Source organism: Carassius gibelio, chromosome B9 (genome assembly GCF_023724105.1).
Source record: "Carassius gibelio isolate Cgi1373 ecotype wild population from Czech Republic chromosome B9, carGib1.2-hapl.c, whole genome shotgun sequence".
Classification (NCBI taxonomy): Eukaryota; Metazoa; Chordata; class Actinopteri; order Cypriniformes; family Cyprinidae; genus Carassius; species Carassius gibelio.
Window position 1 is genome coordinate 3,018,760 of NC_068404.1, and position 25,338 is coordinate 3,044,097.

Genomic DNA, 25,338 nt, shown 5'->3' on the forward strand with positions numbered 1-25,338 from the left:
TCACAAATTTAAATGAATAAATTAATAGTTTTGGCCCTGATTGGTAAACAAAAATATTTTGGTCACAGGTTTGTCTTGTTTATCATAACACTGCACACTGTCTATAGCGCACAGGGACTATATATTTTAGTGGAAGTATTTCACTTAGTAAATTAGCATAATACAATTATGTTAAAAAAAAATATTAAATATTTTTATATGTTTATATGTAATCCTTTTTTAAAAGCAATGAGCAGTCAGGTCACAATATAGCAAAGTATCTTTTCTCTGCTTAATAAAAAAAAGTAAATAAATTGGTTGTTAAGAGAAGGGGAAAAAAGAAAGGAAAAGTAGGTATGAGGTGAGAAATGTATCACTCTTTTCAAGCAAAGCATCACTTCATTCTGCAGCCAGAAGTGATGCTCTTAAACACACCCCAAACAACCTTTGATGCTCAGCTAGGCCTGGGTTTATTTTTTTTTTTTCACATTTAATACTCTAAAATAAACAAGCACATGTAAGATTGCGAGTATGCATGCTTAAGTACGTGTGTCTAAACGCCTGATTCTGCCAGCCTTTCAACAGACTGACATCAAAGGAAGATCAGAGTGTGGCATTCAGATCAGGTCACGGTGAGGCTTAAACACAAACTCCCTCCAGCAGTCCCTCGGTGCACCGCCACATGTGCTGCTGTGATAGCCTGACCATATCTCAGCCTCTGGAGGAGAGGAACAGCCTCGTCTGCCCTGTGGGAACAGCTCACTGCCTGCTGCTGAAGAGGCTCGTGGAGACATGTATCTCAGTACCTGAACAAGCCACATGCGCAGATCCTTCACTGATTGCTCTTTCACTTCATATTGGGACATTTGGAGTTATTATTCATTCTAGTCAAAAATCTAAAGAGCACTTGATATTATTTTGTAAATCAAGATTATGTTAGTTTATACTCTGCTTGTATTTTAGTATTCATCTTGGCAATGTTTAATAATGTTATACTATTGTTAGCAAATACCAGTATGCTCTTATCGCAGCTTGTATCTCTTTAGTGAATGGCTGAACTACTTTGCATAGGCTTCTCGTGATGTGTAAGGCCTAACTTACTGATCGTGTATTTTTATATCACAAGAAATTACTTGCTTAAACATGAATTAATGTGAAGAGATGACAACGAATGTCTGAATAATAAGTCTTCTTGTTTTACACATTCAACAAAAAGCAATAATCGGTATATAGTTGAGAAAATCACTATTCATTTTGATAGAGGATCTGTTTTAATAATAAAGTTCAATCAACATATTAACATTTTAGGATTAATTTTTGAAAAAAAAAAAAAAAAAACATACAAACAAACAACCAAACAGTGATTAGGGATTCTCTCCTTTACATAATTCACAATATGGTTGTTAAAATATTCAGCTCTCTGGTGTTGATGGATAAAGATCCAGTGCATGTTCCCAGTTAGAAAATATGAAACATATATTATTGTATAGTATGTCTAAGAAACTATTATTAATACTACTATTAATACATTTTACGCCAAAACTGTAACCATTATAAATGCAGTTTAAATGATCGAGCAGTATGGCACAGGTGTTGCTGTTTTTGCTCTTCTGTAGAGACTTTAGAGACTAACCCTAACCAGTACAGCTAGAACTAGTATAGCTAGAACTGCTAAACACAGGTAACTGGCCCAACATTAGAAGAGGGTTTAGTGATGTGTGCCAGGATTTCACCGACGGAGGCGCTATTGCAGGAGAAACTGCACAGTAGGGTTCAAAGATCTTTCCAGGTGCCAAAAATTCCCCTTCCAAATATCAGTAACACACACATCCTTAATGTATTCTAAACGGATGTAGTTTTATGCAAGATAATAGAAACTTTAAGTAGAAAACTACCTGAATAATAATAAACTTTTAAGTATTTTTTTTTTGTCTTTCAGTGTGCAAAACGCTCAGTATAATTCAGACAGGGAATTCATTAGAACTACGATACTCCCAGAGACTGAGGTTAAAACTGACTCAGATTTCAGTTCAGCAAAAACAACATCAGGATCCGAATGTAAGCACATCGAAATCTGCCTAGAAATGAGGTTTTTCTATTACTCGCAGACAGTGCATCTGAATATGTTGCATCAAGATGGAGCTGAGCACTGTTCTGATATTCAGTTTTCTAATCGGGTCACACAGATGGTATTATACGAACTTAGGAGCCTGATGTTATAGTAGCACATCTTTTATACAGTTAGTCACAATATTTCTTTAATGTGATTCTAGGATTGCGAGGGAGTGCAAAAACAATTATTACAGACATGTTTTGTAGAATAGTACGGGGATGTGTTCATGTATTTTACATATCAAATACTGACAGCATGTAGAAAATGCTTACGAGTGACACTACGAAAAACTGAAAACTACAGTTGATGTCATTTATTTAGCGTTTGTTTTATTGTCATTTTTGCAGACTTTGTTCTTAAACTCACATGATGCTGTAAAAAAAAACTGTCCTTTGAACTGAACATAAGAGCTCTATGTATCCTAATAACTCATAAATTTCACAGTGCTTCATCCTCGGCTCATTCTAGACATTGATAACAGAGTTTCACTGTTTCTCTGTTCGATACACACTCAAGCGTACTTAAATTCAAACTTTGACATCTGTTTAACTCACATTTTTCCTCTTGAAAAAATAAATCTATCCACTCTTAATAACTCCACTTCACCGCCTTATGTTTCAATGGCATGTACAAGTCATATTCTTTATTTTCACACAATAATTTCGAAAGATTAACAGATGGTTTTCAATAGCATGCTAAAACACCCCACAAGGAGCGAGAACTGACACTTTCATTCAACAAAAGCTATCAATATATCTACAGAATAAAGAAATCTTCCACCGAAGACAGAGATCTGAACACAAGTCAAAACTTGTTGATGTTTTGAGTAGCTCAGGGACAGGAAACAGGGTTTTCCAGGGTTCCTTGAGGAACTGAGAATGACTTGAAATTTTATGTACAAGTCCAAAAAAAAATGAAGAGAGACTCCCAGTCTTACAAGTCTCATCAACCTTTTTAATAATAATAATGATAATAAAAAAACATGTTTTCGCTTCATGAGGATCCTGAAGATTGTATATATTGCACTAGTCTATGGTCATCCAAGTCTACTACTACACAGGTCTGAGGTCTTCTCGTTTGACGTAATCAGAGGTCTTTTCGTGACTTTTGCTCTTCTTGTTCTGGTGCGTCTTCACATGTTTGGCCAAATGGTCGCTCCTCATGAACCTCTTGCAGCAGTCCGGACACACGAAGCGTTTTTCCCCGGTATGAGTTCTCAGGTGCCTCTGTAACTCGTCCGATCGGGTGAAGCTCTTCCCGCAGAAGAGCCAGTTACACACGAAGGGTCTCTCTCCCGAGTGCCAGCGCAGGTGCGCCTTCAGGTGGGACGTTTTGCCGTATACTTTCCCGCATCCGGGGATGTGGCAGATGTGCTGTTTCTTTTTCCCCGGCTCGTCACTGGAGCTGGACGACTGGCAGTTAGGACACCGGCATCTCCGGCAGCGCCTGGCGGTGGCCAGCGGGGATTTGGTGTGGAGGAGGGCTGCGATTTGAGTTTGGTACTGTGCAAAGTCTGTGTGTCCCAACACCAAGCCCCTCTGGATGGGGAAGCGGTGCGGGCCGAGGCTCGCCGGGTGGCTGACGTGGTTTCCTTGCTGAAGGCTCCACCATGGTATTTCCTCCCCGGGGTTTGGAGACAGCTGTCTCTGCTGCTGATGGACTAGCCCTGAGTGTCCCGGGACGAAACCGTGCGGGATGGGGGGCGGCGCTGCGTAGGTGACGGCCGGCACGTAGGTCGGCGGGCAGCTTGATTGTAACGACTGCATGGAGCACGGCAACATCTTGACCGGAGAGAAGTCATAAGGATACGTGGGGTCGGCCGGAGGGGTCAAGGGGAGCTCGTGGTGGGTGGTGTAGGAGCCCTGCAGGTGAGATTTGGAGGACAGTCCAAACGAAGAATTGTTGGAAAGCGAGGGCTGCGGATTGGCCTCGTTACTCCAAGGGTGGAAAATCCTTGACGGAGACCCGAGGGTCGTGTCGTAGGGAACTTGAATAAAGTCCGTGGGTGTGGATCCGTGATGATGACCGATCCGGTTACACGTCGCCGCTAGAAGCGCCAGAGGAGAGTGTTTGCTGTTTTCCGGCGAGGAGTTGGGAGTGCGGTCCTGGATCGTAAGGAAAGAGCAGTGTTAAAACATTTAAAAATAAAAAAGAAGCCTTTTTGAAGATAAGATTTTGTTTTGTAGCCTTGTTTATTATGATTATTATGTTGTGTTCAATGATTTACCTTAGTTTTAATGACAGATTTGATTTTAAAAAGAGTAAATTGAACTATAACCACATTTAATCTCTTCTCAAGTTGGGCAAAGCTACGGAATTTGGTTATTTCAATATGCATAACATTAGCTGCATTTGTGAAATACGTTTACTGTCAAAAATGACGTTTCATCTGAGGTGTTTACCATTCTAATTATGTGCACTATTAAAAAAAAAAAACAAAAAAAAAACAAAAAAAAAAAACAAGCAGCTTAACTGCAGCGTTACAAATTTACAAATAATTGCAAAGCAAGTTTATTGCACTTTTTGTTCCACTAAATTAATTACTGATAATGGAAATCGAACTGAAACTCTCAAAAACTCTGTAATTACTAATTACATGGCTGGAAACATCGTGTTAAAGTCCTACAGCTCCTACAGTCTTTCTAATTTATTTATTTATTTTATATTAAATCGCCAAAACAAAGTATATCTGCCGGAGTTCACTGAGCACCGTTTGTATCCGTTATCCGCCGCACGCGCGTAAAGGAAGGACATTTTCAACAACATCTCAAACTTTTGACAAACCTGAAGAAATGCCTGTAGTGTGTCGTTCCTCAGCACAGCCACAGCTGCCATGGCAACACTTCCTCGAGTTCCCCAAGCTTCCCGGTTTAAAAGCAGCCAAATTCACTTCTTCACGAATACTTGAAAACGTCTTCTCACGGCAAGTGCGCGCGCGTCGCTTCCTCTCCTCCAGCTATCCCTGGACTATCTGAGGGAGTGAAGGATCACTTCTTTGGATTTGATAAGGACTTTGGTGGGCCGCCAGCCAGTCAGGAGTGAGATTTATGACTTTGAAGTTCGCCGCTGCCCAATCATCAAAGAAGAGCGGCTCTTTGAGAGGGGGAAGCAAATCCTCTGAATCCACACAAAGCTCCTATGGTGTGTTTGTTGCTCTGGATAAAAGGGCTGATTATTAGAGGGGGGATGGGACGGGTGGGGATAAAGGCGGGACAATTAATGAAGTAATCACAATGTGGGAAATGTATATACACAAATAATTGGATTTTCTTGATCAAAGACCCCCTCGCCGCCTGGAGACCCCGCTATTGGATGCCAGAGTCACCCGATCCCCCTTTCTGTAATTAAGGATTTGTTGTGCGACAATAGGACGGTGTGCTATCTCCAGAGATCTGGTACAGGTTCACGAGATAACTTCAGGAGGGATGAATCATTTGACTGAGTAGAAAGTTCACACGTAGTTTTTCTGTCCCGTCATTTAGGCTTATACTGGATACATCACATGTTTGACTGGTTAGCTCTTTCCAAAAATCACAGTGAACTCGCAGTTATTCATGATATAACATGTCATAAAATATACTTATATTGTATGTGTGCAATACATAAACTAGTGCTATCAAACAATTAATCACATCCAAAATAAAAAAAAATAAAACAATTTTTTTAGATATTTGTGTGTGCAGTGTATATTTATTAAGTATATATAAAGACACAAATATACAGCATATATTTAGAAAATATTTACATGTATATATTTATAAGCATAAAACTAATATAATATCTAAATCTATTTAATATATAAACATAACATTTTTCTTAAATATGTATGAGCTTGTATGTGTATTTATATCTAAATAATAAATATACAAAGTTCACACTCATATATTGTGTAAACCAAAACTTTTATTTTGGATGCGATTTATTTGTTTGACAGCACTAATATAAACACAACAATGAAGACATTAAAATTGAACAAATGAAACAAATAAATAAAATATAGGGAATCGGTCCTGTGAGTAAATGCAACAAAACCATTTTAATTTAATGAAACATGAAATATGTCTTTAACACAGACAGCAATTTTCCCACATACAATTTTTAACAAATAATAAAAATGGATGAGAAATTGTTTCTGGAACAGGTCAACAAAGCAGCTCTCAACCTATTTTTATTTTCTTTGGTTGCACTAATTGCTTGTGATTAAAGACCAAAAAGCACAAGCAACTGTTTATTGTTTTCATAGTTGATGAGACAAATCATTCAGGAAAGAACAGTCCCACAACATCAAGGTGTGGAGGTGACATGATGATGATGATGATGATGATGTCTTAGTTGTGTGGTTTGCAGGCTGGCAAAGAGGAGGAGATCCAATCTATGAGAAAGTCTGAACATTTTCCAGTTCTCCTCCCTCTGCTCCGCCCCGAACCAGTCAAGCCTTCAGTCTCCAGCGCATGTGACACCTCCGCAAATATCACAGGAATCAACGACTAAGCATCGTAAAACCAGAAGTGCCTCAAAGTTAGGATGTGTTTAGGAGTTTTGCAGGCTGTCATATCAGTGCAGCTTCGAATATGAGCAGCAGACTAAATAAAAAACAAACAAACAGACAAGACAAGACAAGTAAACTCCCACAGAGAGATGTGTTTAATCTATGACTTTTTAAACTGTCCCTTTCCAGCAGTTTGGAGGGGTTGATGTGGAAGCAGATCAGCTCTTTTGATGGGATTAAGGTTTCTCACAGACTAATGTGGGAGGAGGGGGATTCCCACCGGGAGGAGATCTGTTTCCCTGCGGTCCACAGAGAAATGCAAGAGGGCACAGTTCTGTTTATTCTCTTTAACGGCCACCTCCAATTATATGGTGTTTAACTACATATTTATAACCTATATTTCTGGGTGCCACAGGCTCAAGTTTTGCAACCCTTAATTTAGTTTATGTGGTTCATGCAAAGAGTTTTAAAAGTACTTGGCACACAATAAATGACAAAACTTTATTTTTTTAATTGTATTTATTTTTAGATAGATTAGGATACAAAACAGCTGACAAGATTATATTGAGAACAGTAATACTGTACAAGTGAAACTTGTGAAACACCCAAGTTGATCACTTTCTCCCAAGAGGATGTACACACTTCGGTCTGTCGCTCAGACAAAACAGAAAAACAGAAACAAATGTAGCACAGTGAAGTCAGCCCTTACTCTTGTCATCATGTTATTTTAAATATTAACAGTTCAACAGGCTACCATGGGGAGTCCTTATATAATTAACAACAGTTTGCATTTTCTGTTTTATTTTAGAAGAAAACTGATATATAACACTTCTTTCGTAATAAAAACGGAAATCCAAATACTGAGAAAATATTGCTACATACATATTTACCTCTCATTATTTTATATATATACAGCATATTTTGTAGCAAAAGTCTGGAGAAAGCAATCTTCAATTAAAGAAAAAAGAGGGTGATTAGTTTTCAGTGGTTACATAAAACACAAATTTAATGGTGTAAATGTCATTCTGATAGCTTGTAATGTAAATCAATGATCTTTACAAATAAAGCAGACGTAGATGTTAAGCAATGCAATACAATGTTTTTTTTGAGAGATGAACAAATAATATTCCTCAAAAGCCTGTTTTTCAGCATCATGTTGATAATTTAGATGCCAAGAAACATTAAGATTTATAGGGTTAATACAAGAGCTGAATCAAATCACATGCAAATAATGTAAAATATCAGTCTATAATCTCCAAGTTTGGTGGAGTTTGGTGGTGATGCACAACTTTAAATGGATGTCTTCTGACAGGATCACAGCATCGTCTGTGCGTATTTGATGAAAGCATCAACAGTGAGTTTCTTGATTTTTTTTTAAGGCTTCTTTCGGACAGGTCAGAGCCTAACTTTTCATGCTCTCTGGACAGACAGCAGAAGAAAATAAAGCGAAAAGTCTGCAAAAAAGAAAAAAGGGGTTCCACATCTGTCTCGCACACAAGAGCAGGAGAGATGGAAAGGCAGAGAAATGCTCGGGGCTACCGGGTGCGAGAGCCTCAGTAATGGTGTCTCGTATGAGAAAACATCTGTGAATTTCCTCAGTGATCTACAACAAAGTCCAACTCAGAGCAGTCACTCAGCGGCTCTTTGAAGTCTCCCCCTGACAGAGAGCTGCCATTGTGTTCTGAGCCTGACTCTGCTCTTGCTAATTTCCAACATTTTCCCCTGAAACCTGATCCTGTTGCCTGTGCTCAGGCTGGAGTGGTGTGCTGACGGGCCTCGGGTCAGGAGATGAGGGAGAGGTCGCCCCTTAAACACCCGTTCACCGCTGTGTGTGGCATCACAGCTCTGACCCGCTCTGTTCCCGCCGGCCCGGGGTAACTGTGGGGGTCACGTCTGGCTTCCTCCAGCGTGATCAGAGGTTTAGGATTATACACAGGGGCCAGAACATCTAGTTTATGGATTTTTACTCTCACTTTAGATTCGGTCGGATTTGGTTTGAAGCACTGTGCAGATTTGTCCTTGAGACAATCGAGGCTCTCCTCGCTGCTGAATTAATCACAGAAAGCAAGATAATTAACATTTAGTTTTGTGCGCAAATCAATATTAAACAATAGCTGTCCAACTGGAATATGAGATATTCAGAAATTTCTCAGCTGTACTTATATTAAGTGTCAACTTCATCTCAAATAAAGTTTCTTCCGCATGCTCTTGTTTGCAAATCTGTGAAATGCATATAGAATCACTTGAATACAATAATAGACGTATAAAGTAGCTGTAGATAGCAGCTCAGATTGTTAGGCTTTGGGAGAATTTGATGAATTTAAATTAAAATTAATTTGCAAACAAAGTATCTTGCCAAATCTGATTAAAATTTTAGAAATAATTTCGACCCCTTCTAAAAAATTTTAAGTAGACCTGAGAGAATACCTGGGGTATTTTTATTTTTAGCATGAAAATCGGTGAATCAGAAGCAACAGACTTTGTGTCATTTAATCTGTGTTTGAATCACGGACAAAACTGAGATATTAAATATTTAGTTTGGCATTTTAGGGATTATTTTAAATCCCATTAGTCATCTCACTCAGGGTCAATAATTAAAACTAAACCTAATAACCATGAAAAAAGTTTAATTACTTGAAATAAATACTAACTGAAATAAAATATAACAAAAAAACTAAACTTATTTTATGTCAGGAAACATTTCTCATTTTCGCATCATTTAGTTTGATTTAAAAAAAAAAAAAATATATATATATATATATATATATATATATATATATATATATATATATATATATACAAAATAAAAATAAACTGACAAAAACACAGCAATTTTTTTTTTTTTTGTGATTGCAGAACTAATATTCTGTAGTGCTTAGTGTAGAGAAGCGAATGTTTCAAGCTGAATTAGGTGAATTACTTCCCATAATGGTTATGTGTGTATGATTATGACGAGCTGTAAGAAACCACGGCTTGCTCTGACTGTGAGGGACAGATTTGTTGTTGTCTCTCCTGAATGTAAACAGGTCGTGGCCACTTCTTCTCTCAGCGCTCGTCCTGCTTGCGTTTACTCAGTGGCAGCTGCGAGCACCATCTGGGAGGGCTTCAGCAAGGCCAAACAAAACAGGTTACACCTTCGGCCACGCCAAGTCCTGTAGCCTGTTCCTGGTCTGCACAAACAACAGGGGCTAATCGCAATTTCATGCTCTGATTTTCCCCAGACATCTATCCAAGCCCCGCAGGAAAAGAAACTTGAGCTCATTTTCAGGAGATATGGGCTACATGTGCTTCCTTATGGCCGTGCTCATGCAGGACAGACTTCAGATCATACCTCACGATTACAGACTCATGCATTTTCAGGCTCAGAGTTGTTTCTTCAACTATAGGCACTTTTGGAAAGATAAACTCCCTTAAATCACACGTTTCACAGTCTATTTAATTTTTGTTTTTCGCAGCAGATTTAGATGCATCAAATTCATCATTCTGTTTCATTGTGTCTTTGTTATAGCCTTCGGTGCTGGAAAATAAATTTTAAATATTTTCTTTTGCTTGCTAATACTGATTTGACAGTTTTTATTTACCCTACATTAACAATTTAATCATATTTTAACCACTTTTACAAAGTTTTACAAACTAAAAGCTTGTTTGCAAAACAATAAAATATATATTGCAGTTCTGTTGGACTTGTGTATCACAGTTTCCATAAAAATATTAATTAGCACAACTGTTTTCAACATTTTTTTTAACATCAAATCAGCATGTTAGAATGATTTCTGAAGGATCATGTGACACTGATTAATGATGCAGAAAATTCTTCTTTGATCAAAATAACTAATTATTATTTAAAAATATATGCAACTATAAAACTATCTTATATTGCAATAACATTACACAATATTACTATTTTACAGCATTTCCGATCAAATAAACGAGTCTTGGTGAGCATAAAAAAAATCATAAATAAATGCTTTCCAAAAAAAAAAAAAAAAAATCTTACCAATTAGTAATGCAACAAATCATAACATTTTTAAATACAGTTTTAACAATATCATTTTTTAAAATTATTATTTTTATATTTTAGGATGAATAATCTGGCTACAATGATGAAATGTACACATAAAGTCATTTTTAAATGTAAAAAACAAAAACAAAAAACAAATAAAAATAAATTAAGCAGTGGTGAAAAGTTTCCGGAAACTTTTGGATTTTTTTTTTTTTTGAGATCTAAAAGAGTCTATAGTTGAGGAAACACACTTAAGTTCATGTAAATCAACTGGCAAAGTAAGTTTGGTATATCTTTTAGACCCAGTTGGCTAATAGCAATTACTCCTGAGACAGATGCTGAACATTGGCCAGATTTGGCCATAGCCCACATTCAAGTCCAAATGCAGTGGGGCAAAATCTCCCACTTTTATCCCTCCGGTATTCACTTAGTGCTCATGCAAATGTGGGTAATTCAGCGGGGCATAGAAAGCCCTCAACAAATTGCAGGTGTTAGGAAACCGAAACAAAGGCCACTACAAGCCCTAATGGCATCCAGCATCATTAACAAGTCTTTGATGTGCGTACTCCACTCACTCTTTTATCTCCTTCTCCCCCTCTCAGCCCTTCTCTTTATACATCTTACGCTACCCCGCTCTCTCCTTCTGTCTTTCTCCTCTACCTCGCTCTCTTTCCGCGGTTCTTCATTAAATCGGTCTTCGGGGAGGGCGCCCACTCCTGCACCCGACATCTGTTTGGCTCTTATGTCTGTCTGTCACACATCAGTCAGCGTAAAAGCAGCACACCGCTAATCTTTAAATATCCTAAAGTACCTGTTTATTCTGAGAGGCGGCGAGCAAAGACGGCAAAATAAAGTGTTTACTTTCATTCCCAGTCTTATTATCCCGACGCGATTACGAGATGTGGCTCACATAGCAAATGAACATATACGCAGGAGTGTGTGTGTTTCTTGTGTATCAATGGCAGGTTACCTGCTTTATATCGCAGCAGGTTTGAAAGAGAGGCTTTGGAAACACTGCTATTCAAAACTCTTCCTTTGAACTCTAGGGGATATAGAGACAGGACAATGCCAGTCTATTTGTGTTCCCCCTTTGAAGTCCACCCTGTCTATTAGTATGAGAGAGTGTGCTGTCTGACAATAAATACTGCTCTATCTAAAGATTACGGCTGCAAAATATCTCCACATACTTGGAAAAGAAAACACATGCTCTAGAACAAACAGGGGAAAACTGTTCGGCGTTGTGTGCCGACCACATTAAAAGAGATCGCCCGGTGCTCCAGATGCAGAGGGTGCTTTAATGAGCACAAAGAATAGGCCGTCCTGGTTTTATGGAGACTTATTGAGATATTAAAGAGCACAGGTGCAGGCCCAGCATTGTTTACCGGAGCAGACACAAGTTAGGGTCCATCGATTGCTTTAGCTTGTCAATAAAAGCATTGTGTTTGACAGTTCCACAGCTCTGTTTAATTCTCAACCTGCTTCTGATTATTAAACAATACGTCACACAAACTTTCTTCAGTCTGATGTTGTCTCGGTTAGCCGAGGATGCCCACTGAAGAACAGTTTACACCATAAAAGGGCGAACTTCAGAGGCAAGCACAAAAACTAGAGAGCTTGTTCAAAATTGATTTCCATGGCAAATCAGGGCCAGAATAATCTAGGGAACAAGATCTCTCTTAATGGATTCGATGTTCTTTAAAGAGGCACTCGCGGGTGTTAGAGTGACCTATTTCAGCTGGCGCTTTTCAGAGGAACTAAATATTCTCAGACGGGGAATAATACTCGCAGAATATTCTCATTACTGCCTCATCCAAGCGCTAGAAAACTGGACACAGCCAGCTGTGATTAGCACTAGAACTATTCAGCACACTCACGCTAGCCAAACGTCTTATTAACACAACTTTATGATGATCATTTATCTGCTTCTGTCTGCAGGCATAGGAATTACTGTCCTTTATAATTAAGCATTAATGCATTTCGATAATCGTACATGTAAAGCCACATGTACTTTGTAATTAACAAGAAATAAAGGTAACACTTTAGCACGGGGACCAATTGTTATAACTAGTTGCTTATTAGCATGCCTATTATTAACATATTGGCAGTTAGTAGTGCTTATAAAGCACATATTCTGCATGACCATATTCTACATTCCTAATCCTACCCAATACTTAATACATATTAACTATTAATAAGCAGCAAATTAGGAGTTTATTGAGGCAAATGTTATAGTTAATGGTTTGTTAATAGCAAGAATTGGACCTTTAAATAAAGTGTGACCGAAATAAATCTACACTTTCAGTTGAACATAAAAATGAATTCCAAAACCCAAATCTGGTTAATGAGTGTTTGTTATAAGCAGTATTGGGCAGAATCTAGTTACAGTAATAATATTACTTTCTGCATTAACTAGTAGTGTATCTAATACTAATAAGATTTCAGTAAAAATATTACAGTTACCACACTCTCAGAAAAACCTTTTTAGGTATGCCTACTAATATTAACCTATAATGTATTATTATGGACTCTTTTGGTACAATGGTGTGACTTCTGAAAAGGTATCACCCCGGTGAAATCTTTTGTACCTTTTTTTTTTTTTTTTCCTGAGAGTGCATCCATAAAACAGTTAGTTACTTAGTTACTTTTGATGCCTAAACCCCAACTTTTATGAAGTTATACATCTGAAGTTATGTATACATATACATATACAGGTGCTGGTCATATAATTAGAATATCGCCAAAAAGTTGATATATTTCACTAATTCCATTCAAAAAGTGTAACTTGTATATTATGTTCATTCATTGCACACATACTGATATATTTCAAATCTCAAATTAAATATCTCAGAATATTTTAATATTGTGCAATGGTTCAATAATGAAGACACCTGGTGCCACACTCTAATCAGATAATTAAAAACTCTCAAAAACTTTAAATGGTCTCTCAGTCTAGTTCTGTAGGCTACACAATCATGGGGAAGACTGCTGACTTGACAGTTTTCCGAAAGACGACCATTGGCACCTTGCACAAGGAGGGCAAGACACATAAGGTCATTGCATTAGCTGTTCACAGAGCTCTGTGTCCAAGCACATTAATAGAGAGGCGAAGGGAAGGAAAAGATGTGCTAGAAAAAAGTGTACAAGCAATAGGGATAACTGCACCCTGGAGAGGATTGTGAAACAAAACCCAATAAAAAATGTGGGGGAGATTCACAAAGAGTGGACTGCAGCTGGAGTCAGTGCTTCAAGAACCACTACACACAGACGTATGCAAGACATGGGTTTCAGCTTCGCATTCCTTGTGTCAAGCCACTCTTGAACAACATACAGCGTCAGAAGCGTCTCGCTTCAAAAAGGACTGGACTGCTGCTAAATGGTCCAAAGTTATGTTCTCTGATGAAAGTACATTTTGCATTTCCTTTGGAAATCAGGGTCCCAGAGTCTGGAGGAAGAGAGGAGAGGCACACAATCCATGTTGCTTGAGATCCAGTGTAAAGTTTCCACAGTCAGTGATGATTTGGGGTGCCATGTCATCTGTTGGTGTTTGTCAACTGTGTTTTCTAAGGTCCAACGTCAACGCAGCCGTATACCAGGAAGTTTTAGAGCACTTCATGCTTCCTGCTGCTAAACAACTTTATGGAGATGCAGATTTCATTTACTAACAGGACTTCCAACACAGTGCCAAAGCTGGTTTAAGGACCATGGTATCCCTGTTCTTAATTGGCCAGCAAACTCGCCTGACCTTAACCCCATAGAAAATCTATGTGGTATTGTGAAGAGGAAGATGCGATATGCCAGACCCAACAATGCAGAAGAGCTGAAGGCCACTGTCAGAGTAACCTGGGCTCTCATAACACCTGAGCAGTGCCACAGACTGATCGACTCCATACCACGCCGCATTGATGCAGTAATTCAGGCAAAAGAAGCCCAGCTAAGTATTGAGTGCTGTACATGCTCATGCTTTTCATGTTCATACTTTTCATGTTCATACTTTTCATTTGGCCATGATTTCTAAAAATACTTTCTTTGTATTGGTCTTAAGTTCTATTCTAATTTTCTGAGATACTGAATTTGGGATTTCCCTTAGTTGTCAGTTATAATCATCAAAATTAAAAGAAATAAACATTTGAAATATATCAGTCTGTGTGTAATGAATTAATATAATAGACAAGTTTCACTTTTTGAATGAAATTAGTGAAATAACTTTCTGATGATATTCGAATAACAGTATATCACCAGTACCTGTATATATATATCACACGTTGACCAACAGTAGTAAGTAGTTGAAATATGTCAGGGCATGTCAAAACATCTCAAGGACCCCAAAATCACTTCAGACCCCAGAGGGTTAAATGTGCAGGATGAGCAGATTGATCTGATGATTCATTACCCCAAAGTGTTGATTATAATAATTAAAATGGGATGAATTGATCAAAATTTGATTGAGCAAATTGATCCACTTCTTTAGTGGCAGAAATCTATTGAAAAATGCCAGATTGGGTTGTTAAAAAATGTCATACATCATTTCAACAGAAATATAGGCAAACTCTTCCACTTCTTCATAATAAAAAAAAAAAAAAAAAAAAAAAAAAAACCTTCATAAAGTTTTTGCCATCTCTAAGTCAAGTCAAGTCAAGTCACCTTTATTTATATAGTGCTTTAAACAAAATACATTGCGTCAAAGCACTGAACAACATTCATTAGGAAAACAGTGTGTCAATAATATAAAAATGATAGTTAAAGGCAGTTCATCATTGAATTCAGTTATGTCATCTCTGTTCAGTTTAAATAGTGTCTGTGCATTTATTTGCAATCAAGTCAATGATATCACTGTAGATGAAGTGACCCCAACTAAGCAAGCCAGAGGCGACAGCGGCAAGGAACCGAAACTCCACCGGTGACAGAATGGAGAAAAAAACCTTGGGAGAAACCAGGCTCAGTTGGGGGGCCAGTTCTCCTCTGACCAGACGAAACCAGTAGTTCAATTCCAGGCTGAAGCAAAGTCAGATTGTGCAGAAGAATCATCTGTTTCCTGTGGTCTTGTCCTGGTGCTCCTCTGAGACAAGGTCTTTACAGGGGATCTGTATCTGGGGCTCTAGTTGTCCTGGGCTCCGCTGTCTTTCAGGAGTGTAGAGGTCCTTTCTAGGTGCTGATCCTCCATCTGGTCTGGATACGTACTGGATCCGGGTGACTGCAGTGACCCTCTGATCTGGACACAGACTGGATCTGGTGGCTACGGTGACCTCGGAACAAGAGAGAAACAGACAAATATTAGCGTAGATGCCATTCTTCTAATGATGTAGCAAGTACACCGGGTGTTATGTGGAGTGTTTTCGGTTCCGGTTTACCTAATTAATGCAGCCTAAAAATCCTTAACGGATTTGGGTATTAAAACCATACTAGTATGTTATGTGTAAGCCAGGTTAAAGAGATGGGTCTCTAATCTAGATTTAAACTGCAAGAGTGTGTCTGCCTCCCGAACAATGTTAGGTAGGTTATTCCAGAGTTTAGGCGCTAAATAGGAAAAGGATCTGCCGCCCGCAGTTGATTTTGATATTCTAGGTATTATCAAATTGACTGAGTTTTGAGAACAAAGCAGACTTGTAAATCAAATGGACTGACAGCAGTATTGGAGGAAAACCATCAAATCACAATAAATTACTTTGGCAATTGGCAACAAACACACAGATATGCATCAATGGTGAGACCATTTGTTTACATTTAAGTTCAAAAACACACTCATGTACATCACCTGATAGCCACCATTTGTATTGTAAATATCTGTCTAATATCGCAAGTGTTTGAATATGTGTGCAATATTTATTTATTCTTTGAAAATATTGAAAATGTAACCTTGCCAATAAGGCAAGCAAGCTTTTTTGACCTGAAAGCAATTGAAAGACATGGAGGGTGTTTGAGAGAAAAAGATCTGTCTACATCTTTACTAAAGATCAGATTTTCTTGTGGGCCCTGCGGGGTCAACAACTGCAGATGAACCAAATGATATGCAAATTAAAAAAAAAAAAAAAAAACAGCGTCACAAAACAGCTTGTGTGCGTGGTGTGGCCCTTCTCATCCCAGAGAGAGCTATGTCCAGAATTCCTCATCTACAACCAACATCACGGCAAATCCATGAATGGAGGTGTTGAATAAAAGATTTGGAGAAAAAGTAATAAAATTTTTTTTTAAAAGAACAAAGTTGAAAACAATTTGAAATGCGAGGCATTCATAACAGTCTTATCTTGCTCTCTTCATGTCTTTTTGTCTCCGTGTTTCTCTGAGGGGGGATCAAACGCGAAGAATCACTTTTCATGTGCTAATGTTATCTGCCTCCTTGAGGAGAATTCAAATTAATGATTGTATCATTATTGGTTTGATAAACTGTGTTTAATGAAAGAATTATATCAAGGATGTGAATCAAAAATAAGAAAGACATTGTAGGGTATTCCTCAAACTTTCCATAACCATGAGAGGCTTTGAAATGCAGATATTGCCTGACGCTACGAGATAAGGTCAAATCCATCTCTGAGAGTGCAGGGTTGTCATAAAAATCTCAAAGGGGAAGGGCCCTAAAAAGCAGTTTTACACAATGAGGACAATTTCTTTTAAAATATTTTTAAATACACATTCATTAAATGTTTAGTTCAGTTATTATTTGATTTTCAGCACCATTTTATTGTTTATGATATAAAAAAATAGGTGAATTACCTTCACAACTTTATATAAGAACCTTTTTTGAAACTACACTTAAACGTCTGAGTGTTACGGCAGTAGGTATAAAATATCAAAGCAAGTGTCAACAACTGATTTTCTCTTCACTACCTTTTTTTTTCCTACTTTTTGTTTAATGTCTTTTATTCAGTTGGTGTTTTAGTGATTTTCAGTGGATATATGACACGGTTCCACTAGCAGAGGAACCAAAGGTGTAGACAATCACACTAAATATCAACATCATGCACTACTATGTAACAAAATTCACAACCACAAAGTGTCACATTACTGGTTGATTTCATTTAGGCCCCGTCCACACGTCCATCCGGCGTTTTCTGTGAATATGCACAAATTTTTTATCGGAAAGGCGTTTCGTCCACACGGACCCGGCGTTTTCATCAGGTGAAACCGCTATTTTTTGAAACTGGGTCCCAGAGTGGATAAATTTGAAAACGCCGTCTTTGCGTTTTCGTCTGGACGGCTAATACTTATATTTTCTGAAACGATGACGTCATCAGCCCACGGCTCCCCCCTAGTCAGACACCTCTACATCACGTAACAGCAACAAAAACATGAACAAACACTGAACGATTGTCTTTTTATTAACTAACATTAACACAGATTAATAAATGTATTGTTCCATGTTCGTTTGTGTACCACGCGCAATGTTTATGAGCATAGTCCAAGTCTTCTTCTCTGTTTTTAATGTATCTCTGTGGCAGAATTACAGCGCCACATACTGGTCTGGAATGTATTCTACATCATTATGCGATTTCGTGTGGACGCGGATATTTCTTGAGACGAGGAAAAAAAAGATCGGATTGGGGTAAGCTCCGTCTCCGTGTGGACGGGGCCTTAATCAGTTATATAAAAAGCTCCTTTTCACTATGTAATAATAAAAAAAAAAATGTTTGCACCAGGGTTAATTTCGTTAACAAAGACAATGACAGAAAATATTCGTTAACGATAAAAAAAAAATCTGTGACAAAGATGAGACGTTGACAAGCTAAAACTAATATTTGATGATAAAAACCATGACAAAATGTATGCCGCGTCCGGACATTCAAAATACATCCTATAGGCAAAAGTCCATAGACTGTGATCTATTTTCAGTATGGCAGGCACAGTGGTTGGATAGTCTACAAAAAAAGCAAACTAGTGATCTGAAACAATGACCTCAGTACCAATAGAGAATTATTAATGAATATTTTAGTTTGAAGACTACATATAAAATAGCTACCAAAATAAATGTTGGTAACTTCAGCTTGACCAATAGTAATCACTAAAAGTTGTCAAAAATGCAATGACTTTTCGTCGACTAAAGCTAGACTAAAACTATTAAAGATTCAAATGACTAAAATGTGATTAAGACTATTAAGCATTTTTGTCTCAAGATAAAGACTAAGACTAAATCAAAAATGCCTGTCAAAATTAACACTGGTTTGCACAATTTGGGCTTTTTCTTGCAAATATGTGGGGAAAAGTGTGAATTATGTAATATTATAAGCACATATTTTCTTTCTTTAATGCAATTCCGAGTCTCCCAATTCAGTTTTTTTTTAATCTGCCATAAAATATAAATAAAAGGTATTTGTGACAATTTTGTACATTTATATCTCACAATTTTACATGTATAGTTATTTATTTTATTAGTTCAATTTCTGTCAATGTTTTCTTTTAAGACTGTGTTTGCTATCTTTAAAATAAATGCCACTTGGTTTGATAATGCAGAGACGTTAATGTATTTTTAATGTCTAAGTATGGTGTGGGGCCACTGTATATGTGTAGAAAGTCATCAGAAAGTCAGAGTTTCTGCAGAATAACTGCTGTTGTGTCCTGAATGACTTTAACGACACCACAGGACATCAACGTCTCCAAACTCAGTGAGCTTTGTCATTAAATTCTTCATTCATTCATACCATGTGACATCTGCACTGTCTGTCAGGTGTATTAGGGTGAAACGTGTCTGATCCGACAGTCTGCCATAGCAAACAAGACTACAGTCACAGAAAGTGGTGAAAAAAATAGAAAAAATAAAGGGCAACAAATAACAAAGAAGCTAATGAGTGACTTGTTCATATTGTTGGGATTGTAATGCTGTGCTTGAAGTTACTGAAGACTGAAACATGTTTCTCTGAAGAACAGAGAGAGATGCTGCCACTGCCAGTCCTGTGCAGAGGATACATCTTCATTCATCTTCTTCTACAGATGGTTGAGTTTCTAAAATCTGACTGTATGAGTCATGTCTGAAGCCAATTTAATAAAGCAATAATTATTGCTTTATTGTTATTATATATTGAAAATAGCAGAGGACCTTCGACAGATCCTTGTGGCACTCCATACTTTACTGGTGATAATTGAGATGACTCCCGTTTAAATAAACAAAGTGGAAGCAATCGGACAAGTAGGATCTAAACCATCTTAAACCCTGCCTTTGAATTCCTGTATAGTTTTGTAATTGATCTATAAGTATGTCAAGATCTATGGTGTCGAACGCAGCACTAAGATCAAGTAAAACTAACAATGAGATGCAGCCTTGATTTGCAATGCTGGACTGACCATTTAAACATTCTGAAAAGACACTGTTCATTTTATAACACACAGGTCTACCTGAGACCACATATAAACTTGTATATTATTGTATAGTTATTAATTCTATATTAATTCTCTACACTCATTTTATTACTTGGTACAAGAATGCGTTTGCATATTATTAATTGTATGAGTAGCATAACCTTGTGAAAAAGAAGTGTGTTTAAATATACTGAATGTGCACTTTTAATTCAAATCTTAAATGTACATTTTTAAAAACTAGCATATAATATTATGAAATAAATGTTTATTTAAATTTACCTAAAGAAAGCGCACTTCCGAGACTATGTTTTCTATACTTAAAGGGATAGTTCACCCAAAAATTATGTCATTAAAGACTCACCCTCATGTCGTTCCAAACCCGTGAGACCTCCGTTCATCTTCTGAACACAGTTTAAGATATTTTAGATTTAGTCCGAGAGCTCTCAGTCCCTCCATTGAAACTGTGTGTACGGTCTACTGTCCATGTCCAGAAAGGTAGTCCATGTGACATCAGAGGGTCAGTTAGAATTTGTTGAAGCATCGAAAATACATTTTGGTCCAAAAATAACAAAAACTACGACTTTATTCAGTGTTGTCTTCTCTTCCGTGTCTGTTGTGAGAGAGTTCAAAACAAAGCAGTTTGTGATATCTGGTTCGCGAACGAATCATTCGATGTAACCCTATCTTCTTGAACCAATTAACCAAATTGAACTGAATCATTTGAAATGCTTCTCGTCTCCAATACGCATTAATCCACAAATGTCTTAAGCTGTTAACTTTTTAATGTGGCTGACACTCCCTCTGAGTCAAAATAAACCAATATCCCGGAGTAATTCATGTACTCAAACAGTACACTGACTGAACTGCTGTGAAGAACTGAAGATGAACACTGAGCCAAGTCAGATAACGAACAATAGACTCACTCATTCACGAGTCAAGAACAGTTTCTGTCAGACGCGTCTGATTCGAGAACAGAAGAGCTGATGATACTGTGCATGTGTGATTCAGTCTCCCAAGGTTTTTTTCTCCATTCTGTCACCGATGGAGTTTCGGTTCCTTGCCGCTGTCGCTGTCTCTGGCTTGCTTAGTTGGGGTCACTTCATCTACAGCGATATCATTGACTTGATTGCAAATAAATGCACAGACACTATTTAACTGAGCAGAGATGACATCACTGAATTCAATGATGAACTGCCTTTAACTATCATTTTGCATTATTGAGACACTGTTTTCCTAATGAATGTTGTTCAGTGCTTTGACACAATGTATTTTGTTTAAAGCACTATATAAATAAAAAAAAAGAAAAAAAGAAAGAAAGAACCGGTTCGCGGAAAAGAACCGACCTTCCCATCACTAATGGTGATTTGAAAACCGATACAACCGGTTCTTGACTCAAGAACGAGTCAATCGTTTGTTCATTATCCGGCTCAGCTCGGTGTTCATCTTCAGTTCTCTCTTCACAGCAGTTCAGTCAGTGTACTGTGAGTAAATGAATTAATCCTGGATATAGGTTTGTTTGAACTCAGAGGGAGTGTCAGACACATTAAAAAAGTTAACAGCTTAAGTCATTTGGGGATTAATGCGTATTGGAGACGCGAAACGTTTCAAACAATTCAGTTTGATTCAGTGAACTGCTTCAAGAAGAGCCAGTTAAATCAAATGATCTGTTCTGGAAATGGATATCACTACACTTGAACTCGCTCACAACAGACACGGAAGAGAAGACAATGCTGAATAAAGTCGTAGTTTTTGTTATTTTTGGACCAAAATTTGATGCTTCAACAAATTCTAACTGACCCTCTGATGTCACATGGACTACTTTGATGATGTTTTTCTTACCTTTCTGGACTTGGCAGTAAACCGTACACAGCTTCAATGGAGGGACTGAGACCTCTCGGACTAAATCTAAAATATCTTAAACTGTGTTCTGAAGATGAATGGAGGTCTTACGGGTTTGGAACGACATGAGGTTTGAGTCAATAACGACATAATTTTCATTTTTGGGTGAACTATCCCTTTAAATTACTTTTAAGAAGTGCACTTTGTAATAACATCAAATGAAAAGTAAATTACATTAAATTATTATTTTTCTTTATAATCGTTTGTCATGCTTTAAAGAAGTTGATTATAGGACTAGATATGTACATGTAATTTTTTAAAAAATTTTTGTAATCAAACAGCTTTGCCAATTATTGACAATGGTAAGGACAAACAAACAAATCAATGAATTTATAAATCTAGTTTTATTAAAATATATTTTATATGTTTCAGAGAACAAAGTAAGTCACACAGGTTTGTAACAATATTAGAGAGACTAAATGATGACAGTACTTACATTTTTGGATGAACTGTCCCTTTAAATAATTATTACCATGATGTATTATGTATTTAAGTGGATAATTTGGTCACCATGTAAGGTGTTGGCTGGTAGTCTGTGTTTAACTGTGTACTGGGACAGTGGTCTCTCACCGACTTTGGTGGGCGGAGCTAAATTAATCTAGATGAGATAATGGGAGGAGCCATGGAAGTGGCAGTCTTCGGGTTTGAGGAGGAGCCAGATAAAACTTCCTCCTCATGGAAGGCCTCTATAGCAGATAGTAACTGCTAATATTCATCCTATCCATCCAAAAGCTTGATTTTCCTCAGAAATTAGAGATAAATATAAGTGGGTCACCGATACATTAAGGCAAACAGAATCTAAATTGTAAAAATATAGGTTTGGTAATCTAAAAATATGCTTAAAGTAAAACAGAATCTAATTTAACTGGATCTATACTTAAATAAATAAATAAATAAATAAAAAGAATTAATGTTAATGAATTAACTTGATCAGGTTTTTTAGGTGGTTTTTCATGTAGTTCCTTGCAGTAAACATAACGTGGACATAAAAAAAGAAGAAGAAATTATATATATATATATATATATATATATATATATATATATATATATATATATATATATATATATATATATATATATATATATATATACATGCAGTATATATAGATAAATTGTTTAATTGTTGCATCCAATAATAATAATAATTATGAAGAGGGCTTATTTTCGGTGCTGTGTATCATAATTTCTTTCAAGTTTTTCCTTTTTTTTTTACACACATCAAAAGGTTGTACTTTTATGCATATATTTTTTGTAAGATTGATAAGACAAGTGTGTAAAAAAATGTTTTAGAAAGCATTTTAGTTATGGTTTACCTGTATGTTTTGGAAATCTTAGTGTTAAGCTGATGCACTAGGTATAGACAGCAATCTTCAGTTTATATATGAGCACTGCATACTTCACCAGATGAAGGAAATTCAGTGATACCTCTCATCATTTGTACCTTCTGAGATACAGAGCTCCATGTTATAAATGAAACAAGATCAATAATCAGTACAGCTTTTTAAAATGACCTCAACTTAATTGAATAGTTTTTTATTTGTTTATTTTCACATATGTATTATTATTAATTATTATTATTATTAATATTTTTTTTTTCTTCATAAATATCCCCTTGAGGCAAATAAAGTATACTTTGAGCTTTGTCTTCAGTAGTCCAATGAAATACATGTGGTAAATTAATTCATTACATTAATTCAATTTACATTACATTTAAACATAATTTCTCAACTAATATGAGCTCATAAAAACTGCATACATAATAATGATAGACAAATTAGCAAAATACTGTTAAAAATATTCTTTTAAGTACTTAAAAATTGCAGAACATGCAAATTTCCCTAATTAGATTCTAAATTTAATTGGCTGCATGTCTCTTCTCATTTTTATCAATTTTCTAATATACTTTAATGACCTTTCCACTATCTCAACTACTAACTTCAGCCTCACATATTCTCTGAGCTCCTCAGAGTCAAAACATCCAGACTTTCCCTTTGTGGGAGGAAGATCATTTATCACTCTGAAATACTAAAACTAACTCCCATTGAGTCCCCACAGCATCTTCTCTATCAACCCTACTTTTTTCACAATACCATTTCCATTTCCCCGACTCTTAATGTGTGTGTTTCTCTGTCTCTTTTGAGTTTCTCATGTCTCCAGTTGCATTTGTTTCTGAAACATCTCTGTGGTGAGGCAACTTCAGTGCTGCAAATTAAAGGTGCTAAATAGTGTTTTAAAATTATACAGGCAAGAAAGCTCTCTTACTTTTCACAGGGGTTAAAAATAATAAATAAATAAAAGAAAGGAAAAGCAAGAAACGGTTAATCCTTTCATAAAGAGTGCTGATATACAGCCTGCTGGAGGTATTAGAGGAACCAGGCTTAACTTCACAGACTGCGAGGTCACATATCTCACAATTAATACATGCATTCTTATATCACGCTTCTCTCCTCCCAAAAATAATAGGGGGGAAAGGGCGCGTCTAAAATAGCTCGTATTTTCAGCTGCGCATTTGCATGAGAAGAAAACAGAGCCGTGGTCTTCTCAGCTCCCCTCCTGCGCTGTTGGGGTGTTTAGATATGAAGAAGGAAAGCTGTTATTTACCCCAGTTTTCTGGGTTTCCTCTTGCTCCCCTGATAATCCAGACTTCTCTGCAGAGAGGACACAGAACCAGTGCACTCAAAGACACGCACACACACACACACACACACATGCACAGAGTAAGTAAAGCTTCAGAAAAGACAAGCGCGAAGCAACGAACATGCGCTAGAGAATCATTAATTTTTAATTCAAAGTGATTTTGTGTTGAATGTGTGCAGATGCTGATAATATCAGAAGTCACAGCATAATTTTTCTTGATCAAAGCGCGTGCGGCTGAGGCTGATGAGGCAGGCATCTTGCTCGGCTTTGATAAACCACATCAATTATTCACCGTGAAGGGAGACATCCTCACATGAAAGCAACAGATAAAGCGCCAAAGCACATGGTGGAGACAACAGAACGGCGGAGCGGCGTGGGGGTGGGGGCTCGGGGGTCTGGCACAGGTAGCTTTAATTGTATTATCATCTGGAAACAAAGTTAGACAAAGGCTTCCATGAAAGGCTTTGAACTCACATTGAGATGGCTGTAATAAAGACTGTCTTTCGGGCTGTTCAGGAGCTTGGGCTGCTGTCCTCTTCGCCGAGGGGAACGGTGATGTAGCTTCACCATTGGAGCTGCAGGACACACACACACACACACACACACACATACGTGGGCCGGATCAGTGACACGTCTCCCATTGTGTTGCCCTGCAGGAATTGTATAAGCAGAGCAGCACAAATAAAGCTGACAGCTGCAACATAAATACATCACACTGAACAATAGTGCACTGTGAGATTTTAACTCTTTTGAAGAAGAAGGAAATGTGAGAGCTGTTCGCCCTTGAAAAAGTTGAAAAAGTGCTAATTGTGGTAATTAGGTGGTTTTTTTACTGGTCCGAGTGAATCGAGTGCAACTTTTTTTCATCCGTTTTATTGTTCACCAGACTAAAAAAGGCTTGCACTTTATTTTACAGTGTGTTCACTTTCAGTG

At 37.3% G+C, this 25,338-nt stretch overlaps 2 protein-coding genes across 2 annotated transcripts in view; one reads left to right on the forward strand and one right to left on the reverse strand.

The window, feature by feature from the left end:
• LOC127965256 (uncharacterized) overlaps positions 1 to 20,939 on the forward strand; it is a 128,037-nt gene extending 107,098 nt beyond the window's left edge. The window contains exon 2 of the mRNA XM_052565955.1: positions 20,887 to 20,939. The gene's annotated coding sequence lies outside the window, so the exon portion shown is untranslated. The remainder of the gene's footprint in view (positions 1 to 20,886) is intronic.
• On the reverse strand, positions 2,409 to 5,194 carry LOC127965259 (transcription factor Sp5-like). Its single transcript, XM_052565957.1, has 2 exons — positions 4,877 to 5,194; positions 2,409 to 4,197 (listed from the first exon to the last, which is right to left on the reverse strand). The coding sequence occupies exons 1-2, from the start codon at positions 4,925 to 4,927 to the stop codon at positions 3,145 to 3,147; spliced, it is 1,104 nt and encodes a 367-aa protein (XP_052421917.1). The 5' UTR covers positions 4,928 to 5,194; the 3' UTR covers positions 2,409 to 3,144.
• Positions 20,940 to 25,338: the final 4,399 nt, after the last annotated feature.